The sequence below is a fragment of the Podarcis bocagei genome (assembly GCF_964188305.1).
Source record: "Podarcis bocagei genome assembly, chromosome: 7".
NCBI lineage: Eukaryota > Metazoa > Chordata > Lepidosauria > Squamata > Lacertidae > Podarcis > Podarcis bocagei.
The window spans coordinates 28,387,384-28,395,634 of NC_138132.1; the positions used below are offsets into that span (position 1 = coordinate 28,387,384).

The following is an 8,251-nucleotide window of genomic DNA, read 5'->3' on the forward strand; positions in this document are numbered from 1 at the left end:
AGGAAGCATTCAGTGTCCACTGAGCATGCTCAGTTCTCCTGGGATAGTTTGGTCTTCCTACCCTCCCTCACGCCCTCAGCTGTTTCGTGTGTGCAAAACTCTGGGTTTCCTTCAGCCTGCCGAGACCTCCGTCTTGTTTCTTGCATCCCACCTTTTCTCCAAGGAGCTCCATGTGGTGTACGGGGCTCTCCGTCTCCCCAGTTTATCTTTACACCTCCGTGGGATAGGTCTAGGCTAAGAGGCTCAAGTGAGCTCCATGGCTGAGTGGGGAATAGGTACACCACAGGGGCTTCACTGAATGTGCATGGCAACGTAAGAGTCAGTGCTTGGGGAACTGAGTTTGCTGTTAGAGAATCCTTTCCCTTCAAAGGTGGGAGGCTGTAAAAAATATAAAACCAATTAAAGGTTTCAAAAAAAAAAAAGATTTGGCAGTCGATAGCAACTGACAGAGGTAGTGGGGAGGTCTGCAGCATTTTGGGGCTGGGGGTGGCTGCTGTGGAATTTACATGTCCCTGATCCAGCAGGCACTCAGGTTCTTTAAGTAGCTGAATAGGGAGATGCGAGTTTTAAATTGCCACTTAGCCATGAAGCTTGGTGGGGGACCATGGGCTAGTCATATTCTTGGCTTAACCTACCTGGCTGGGTTCATATGAGGATAAATCGGGGAGGGCTGAACTCCTGGGAAGTTTGCTTTTCCACATCCAGAATTGTTTACCATGAAGGTTGCATCCAACCAACCACTGAGATGGGTGTGGAAGCAGATGGTATCAACGTGTTGAAACAATAATATAGGCTGGCCTTATCCCTTGCCTATTTCAGCCCTGAAGCTATTGAGGCAGGTGTATACATTTCAACCATTCCTCTGCAGCCACAGAGGCTGGTATAACTTAGTATGCATGCCTCTCCTCTCTTCTTTTCAGAAAGCCTTGCATCATCTGAACCCAGAAGACAAACTGCTCATGAAACAGAAGGCCAAAAGCCCAGCGCAGAAGCAGTCTGAGTCTTGTGGTGTCTGGCTGGATACATCAGCCCTTAAAAAACGCAAAATACAGGTAATGGAGGAACAAGCCTGGAAATATGTTTTTATAACTCCACATTGTAAGGTGCCAGATCTGCATATGGTGGAGAATTTTTTTGTCATTCCTGGGTGCCAGCTGATAATTTTAAGACTACTTGGTAAGTTTGTGGCTGGTGTGTACTTGGGACATCACTTAATACTGGGAAATGTGCAGGGAAGAGGTAGACACCATGCAGGCTGTCTGGCCTTAGGGCCTGCCCAAACCTGGAACAAACACTGTCCTGGAGGAGGGCCATGACTGGTTGGAAGGACCCCTAAATAGGTGCTGCAACACTTTGTCACAGGCCCACGTGCAAGTCCTGTTCCCATGGAAGTAACATTTATGAGAATAAATCAGTTCTGAACAATAAGGATGAGAACGTAAGAACCCTGCAGGATCAGGCCAAATGCTCATCTAGCCCAGCACTTTGTTTTCATGGTGGCTTGTAGGCAGAACTTGAGTGCGACAGCAACACTCCGCACCTGTGACTCCCAACAACTGCTATTCAAAGGGATGAATTCCTGCATGGTGATGAATTCTGACACAGAATTTCTGCTTTCCCACCCAGAGCTTCATGGCTAAGCCAGTATTAAGAACACTGAACCAACTTTCACATTGTCCTCTTCCAACAAAAGCACCTCTTCAATGCACCAAGCAAACCACCATTTCCACCTTCTTCAGCACACAACAAGCAGGTATGTTGGTGTTTTTTTGTGTTCTAGCTGAAGGCAAAAGCCAGAACATGTCATGGGAGGAAGCCGGGCAACTGGAACTTGGGATTCTGGATGTGATGCTCAAAATACTCAAGGTCAGGGCTAGGGAACTTGTGCCGCCACTACAAAGGTTTCTGGATTACAATTCCCAACATCCTTGACCCTTGCCTCCTGGCTTCGGCTGGTGGGAACTGGGAATCCAGCAACATCTGCAGGGATGTGGGTTTCCTAGTCTGGCTCCAGCCTCTTCCAGATCAGTCTGCAGCCCTATTCCTGTCTAGAGTAAGGTGCAGAGCTGCACTCCGAGCACTGCCTCTGACATCATGTTTCTTTTCTCCCTGCAAATAACCCCGTTGCATGTGGTGGTGTGAGCAGAAAAGCTCAAAGCAGGAGCTCCCACTCCTGAGTAGCAGGTACATGCTATCAGGACAATGTGCCCCAACTGGGCAGAGCCCCTACTTGTGAGCAGGGGTTTGTGCATGGGGATTTCTGAATCCACAACCACATGCAATGATTATTTTGTGGGCGGATGACAGGGCTTAAAGCATTCATTGTTCTACACCAGGACGCCTTTTTCAGTCCGAGTGCCTCATTGGACTTTTCACGGGCCACATGCCAGGGGTGGGAGGAGCCAGAGGTAAAGTGGGCTGGTCAATGAATGTCAATGATATCTTTGTGCAGTAGGCTAGTTTCTGCATACATCCCTCTCAGTTCTTCATCCAGGTAAGCAAGAGGCATTAAGAGTTCAAGGGTGCATTTCAGCCAAGCAGGAACCTGGGTGCAAAGCAGGGCCACGGAGACGCAAGTCCCGGGCAGAGTTCTGAGGATCTGATATGAGTGTTTTCCCACCCTTACTGTACCTGCTTGCACCCTATACATGAGCAACGTGTCAGTGGGGCTTCTGCTGCACTTCGCTCCATATGCTGAAAACAAATGGAAGCACCTCTGTTTACAATAATGGATTTGTCAAGAAGCAGAGCACTGGGTGTTCAGCTGAATGGGTGCCTTCTGTTTTTATAGCAAATTAGGTTAGACCCCCTATTTAAATTTTAACCCCATTCCAAACAAATCTCTAAAATTTTGGTGTGCTTTTTACTCATGTGAGTGAAAATGTACAGGCTGGAACTACAGTCAAATACACCAAGGCTGGACTTTGTGAGGAGAGAAACACTTTGACCTGATCCAGCTGCGTGTCTGGCCTCTGGTCAGGTACACAGCAATAGTGCCAAGCATCCTAGGACAGGGAGCACAGTGACCAAATCCAATCTCATTCATTTTTATGCACGACTGATTGTGAAATATCTGATTAGTGCTCTGTACCTGTATGCCTGGTGGATAGATATGGGCACACATGTCCGAGCTGGATTGGCACATATAAGTGGTATGCAAGCCATGCTACTTTTGACTAAATATTTAACTCTTTAGATGTGCTGTCCTATGAAGGGTAAAGTACTCTTTTCCAACATGCTTGTACCATTCCTTAAATGTAGACCACCTCTCCATTACTATACTGAGACTGCTATCATCGTGTTTTATTTTGTGGGGTTTGGAGACTTCTCTGTGTTCTGTTCAGAAACTTTTATTGCTGTGCAACCACAAAACTCTTTTTCATGGAGTGGAAAGCTTAAACTTGCCTGTTGGCTGGGGCTGATGGGACTTGCAATACAAAAGCATCTGCAGGGCACCAGCATGGCGAAGGCTGGCCAAAATGCTTAAGGTGCAGTAGTTTGCACATTATCCCAACAGCAATGAAAAGGAAAGTATAGGGTTTAATAACTTACACAACATTTGCAATGCTTTCTGTAAGAGGATTTATTATTTCACACTTCCATCACACCTTGCGTTGTGTAAACACTATACAAAACCACACAATGTCCTTTAAAAAGCTTTGCTTCTCCATTGTCTGCAAACAAGGGTGCAGAGAGGAGGTAGCAACTGCCCACTCTACATCAAATTTAGAATCACTTGAAAAATTCTATGAGGAACCGGAGGCAGATGGGAAAAGGTAACCGAGAAGAGCAGCAAAAAGTGACCCTACTTTGCTTTCACTTCACTTTTCTCAAAAAGGACAGACCAGCTGTTTTGTTGATTGCAATCCCATGAAAGGGTATGACGGGAGAGCTGCAGAGATCTGGAGGGAAATAAGAGTGTGGTCTGCTGGTATCAGTCTGAGGATTAACTTGCCAAGCAGCAACAACAACGGTGCAGCACCAAACTTCTTGGTGTTCCTTGAACAGTCCTCCTTTTAGGCAGAATATTGATCAGACCTATTGCCCTCATATTGCAGGGAGGCGGGTGGGTAAAGGCAGAATAGTGACTTGCTTAGGGCCAGTGGAGTGAGTTTAGAGGAGTCAACTTTTTAAATCAGGCATAGGCAAACTTGGCCCTCCAGATGTTTTGGGACAACTCCCACCATCCCTAGCTAACAGGCCTAGTGGTCAGGGATGATGAGAGTTGTAGTCCCAAAACATCTGGAGGGCCAAGTTTGCCTATGCCTGATTTAAATAGGGAAAACCTTGCTTGCACTTATGGCCATCCAGCAACACCAGAAATCTCCTGCCCTTTTAATTTAAAGTAACTTAAAACCTACTGAAACATAGATCTTGCATGCAACAATCCTTCATTCCCAGGATACAAATCTGCAAAGAGGGGGAGCCTATAACAACACTTCTAATGTTTTTTCTATCAGTTATCAACAGCGGTGTTGGGGTTTGGGGGGCGGCGGCTAAGGCACACTTTTTCTGAAAAGCTGCAGTACCTTTTGCTTATATACCCATCCACTCGCATGTGTCAGAGTCCATGTGCAAGTTGTTTGCATAAGTGACTGGTCTGGGCCTCCCCCCACAACTGGTAGCAGAAACCCATGACAAAGAAAGGTGCCCATGTGAATTCCTCTGGGGTGGGTAGTTCTTCTGCGTCTTTGAGGCAATAGTGATTCCAGAGGGGACTGGTAGTTTTGTAGTGTTACTAATCTGTCCAGAGGCAAGGGTTGAGCAGTTTGTCATGGAAGCAATTATGTGATACCTATTTTTTTAAAAGTTGCCCATGGAAGGCTGCTGATTTGTATTTTCATTCCAGCATCATACTAAGTTTTTGATCTGTCTGGTTATATTCAGATTCAGCTTGGGGTTGTTGTTTTTTTTTGCAGAGGAAAAGAAAACCAATCCAAACAGAAGGCTGGCTGTTGCATCAAACCGTGCCTCCAAGGTGAACAACCATGGACTGTTTAGGAGCGGAAAAACCATGTTGCTAGCTGACATGCTTCAGGAAGGAGGAGGATGGACCCAACAAACACCGGGTTTACACAGTTCTCCTTGCAATTCTACCCCTCCTGAAGCCCAGACTACCACTCGCATCCTCCCAACTGAAAGAAGAGACTCTACTGCGGAGAGAGAAGATCCTCTGTTATTAAACTTCATTCAGCAGCTAAAGGAGAAAAGGGATCCAGATCACAGAACTCTTTCTGATTTGGCTTTGAGAGAGAAAAATAGTGGTTGGGAAAGAGAAAAACATACCACCTTGTTTCCTCAAAGCAGCCAAAGCCTGACAGTTACAAGCAAGGACACCAAGACTCAGAGAAGACACAGGTGCCCACCCTCTTGTTATAGCTCCTTCATGCAGTCCTGTGACTCTGAGAACATAAATCCTCAGCTAGAGCAGAGTACAATGGAAGTGAAGCCTCTGAAGAGTAGCAATCAATCTGTTGCTGGGCTCTGTTTGAAAATCAACAAGGCCGTCTGCAGTTCTGATAAAGGGATTGAGGACAGCCAGGTAGGCCTTCCAATGTTTACGCAGGACTCTGAGGGTCACAAAGTCATTTCTCACCTCTTTGTTCAAGGGAGAGGCAAAACATCTTTACAAAAGAAGCTTCTTGGTGATGAAAGCAACTCTATGATGAGCCCATCCTACCATGGCTGCTTGGGGGCCTGCTGCTCTGCAGAGAGCTGGACCCACCTATCCCCAGGTGGGAGCGTGTCTGTTCTAACAGACAGTAGTGAGAAGTCATGTTATGACTTGTTATTCACAGAGGATTCGGAAGGCAATAGAGTCATTAAACACTAACTCATAATTGCTCAGTGTGAGAGAAATGCCCCTAATGCAGACTTTCAAAACAAACTGATGCAGACCTTAGGTGTATATATGTAGCGTTTATACTTATTCTGCATGCTGGTTTCTTTATAACTTGTACATTGCCTAATAAAGAAATGATATCATATGGAGGAGAATTGTTAATGGTTCCAGAAGCTGCAATTGGCAAAATATGCAGCTGTGTCAAGAAGAAAACCCAGATTACATTCTAAACAAGCAGGGTCTTCATGTGCTCTATTAGGTCATTTTGGTCTTCAGCAAGAAGACTGTTGCTTTGTGGGACAAGGCTTGTATTCCTAATTGTTACACTGTGCCTTCCCCACTGCTCCTTGCAAGGCTTCCCAACTACCTACCATTTAGTTTTCTATGAATTTTCTTTATCAGGTGGAGGTAGAATTAAAGTGGAGGCTGCCTTGGACTCTGTTGTCTGTGTTTTAAAATGAATTGGTACCTTTTAAAAAATCTGGATCTTTGTATGCAGGGGGGAGGTTGCTTTAACGTTGCAAATTTCATCTGGTTTCTTACTATTTATGTTTTTATCAGATTTTCCCCCTGGAAAAGATAAAGGACAAAAGAATACAGATTAGCATTTTGATGCTAACGGTGTTGTGTGGATGCTACAGAAACCCTGCATGGCTAACGAGCACTGAGCTTACAACACACCAGAAGAGAAGCATTTTTATGGCCCTTGTCTGTAACTGACATAATGGAGAATTTTGGCTTAGTATATAGCAAGCTCCTCATGCCAAAGCAATCAGAGAACTGTAGAGCTGGAAGGGACCACCAGGGTCATCTAGCCCAACCCCCCTGCAGTGCAGGAATCTTTTGCCCAACGTTGGGGCTCGAACCCACAACCCTGAGATTAAGAGTCTCATGCTCTACCAACTGAGCGATCCCAGGTTCATGCGAGAGTGACTGCAACTTCCTGGCTTATAAAACATGATATATAAAACCTTGAATGATCTGCCAAACAGGCCACATTAACAGAGGACACAGCTTAGGCAGGTTAAGTGACAAGCATGTCAATCACTCCCCCTACAACCTAAGCCTCTACAAGCTTTTAAGGAAGGCTGCTGACTTCTCTAAAGTCCCTTTCAGACCCACACATTAGCACTAATGCGTGCAAGAATCCTCTTCTCATCCCTGTGCTCTCCCAAAGGACTGGATGGGAGTTCTGAGTGCAGCCATTACTTTGAGAGGCTGCTGTCGAACGTTAAGAAGGGAGACCTGATTTCAAAATTAACTCTGAGGAAGGTCAGGGGTCAAAACTGCCCATTCAATGAGTTCTTAACCTCACCCACCTACAAGGCTCTTGTGAGAAAAATGCAGAAAGAGGAACCCTGCTCTGCTACATGGAAAACGTGATGCACCAGATTCACAACCGTGGCTTAAAGAAAATGGCAGTGATGCTCCTAGAGCTGTATAGAGGACAGAGGCACAATATAACTGCTTACGATATCTGTCATTGCTCTTAAATATAGAATAAACAGTGGCTGAGAAGGTCCCCATGAGTTTAAACACAACCATACCTTTAACACAAAATCCAATCCGGCTGCTCATTCTGTAATTGCTTTCTGACATTCTGCATTTTTTATCCCTTAATTACAAGCTTTGAAGGAACCAAGGAACTTAAAATACATGACGCGCAACCACGTTTGCAGTACAGATGCATCCCCACGTAAGTCAGGGGTGGGAAATTTGTGCCCCACCAGCGGATGACAGACTCCAACTCCCATCAGCCTCAGGCAGCATGACCAAGGCTCAGGGATAATGGGAGGTGTAGTCCGGCAAGAGCTGGAGGGACACAGGCTCCCCACTGCTCTGGGTGCAAAAGCTGGTTTGCTCTTCAAAATCCTACACAAATAAAATAAAAAAAATACTTCTCACATGAGATACCTTAAGTTCAAAGTTTTTTGGAAGAAGCGTCCTTCAGCTACAGTATCCGTTTAGTATCTGCAGGGTAAAAGCAATCTAACTTCCATAGGCAGGCACAGGCAGCTACGAGGCTTCTCTCTCCAAGTCAACAAGAGGATGGATTCAGATAGCCATGCTAAAGCTCACTTGTAATGCATGTACTTAATGGGGAGTCAATATTTTCTTACATTGCCCAGACTTTCACTCCTAGGTTTCCCCCCCAAAAACCCCTCTGGAGGGGAGGTAGCCTTGCTAACACTTGGTAAGCATGTGGCTGAAGGCTGCAAGTTTACCACCTCTCCACCTGGTTACAAGTGCTATATGGTGTGCCTCCCTTTCCTCGTCAGCCAGTGCTGGAATATCTATCCACTTTGAAAAGGTACTTGATTGCCTTGAAAAGTTAAGTCCAGAGAAAAAGAGCAAATGCATTTTTCAATGACTAAATTTTAAAAACATCTCTACCTGAATGTGGAAGGG

The 8,251-nt window shown here is 45.5% G+C and overlaps 1 protein-coding gene across 1 annotated transcript; it reads left to right on the forward strand.

Annotated features, from left to right (window-relative positions):
- Positions 1 to 511: 511 nt before the first annotated feature.
- On the forward strand, positions 512 to 7,993 carry AUNIP (aurora kinase A and ninein interacting protein). Its single transcript, XM_081202165.1, has 3 exons — positions 512 to 1,052; positions 1,627 to 1,753; positions 4,920 to 7,993. Exons 1-3 carry the CDS (start codon positions 897 to 899, stop codon positions 5,831 to 5,833), a joined length of 1,197 nt encoding a protein of 398 aa, XP_081058291.1. The 5' UTR covers positions 512 to 896; the 3' UTR covers positions 5,834 to 7,993.
- The last annotated feature ends 258 nt before the right edge of the window (positions 7,994 to 8,251 follow it).

What these genes read in the sequence shown, in the direction of transcription:
- AUNIP (XM_081202165.1), top strand. Translation starts at nt 897, where the DNA reads ATGCCTCTCCTCTCTTCTTTTCAGAAAGCCTTGCATCATCTGAACCCA. An exon ending in TTAAAAAACGCAAAATACAG is followed by an intron (nt 1,053 to 1,626) that starts GTAATGGAGGAA and finishes TTTCCCACCCAG; the next exon opens with AGCTTCATGGCTAAGCCAGT. An exon ending in CTTCAGCACACAACAAGCAG is followed by an intron (nt 1,754 to 4,919) that starts GTATGTTGGTGT and finishes TTTTTTTTGCAG; the next exon opens with AGGAAAAGAAAACCAATCCA.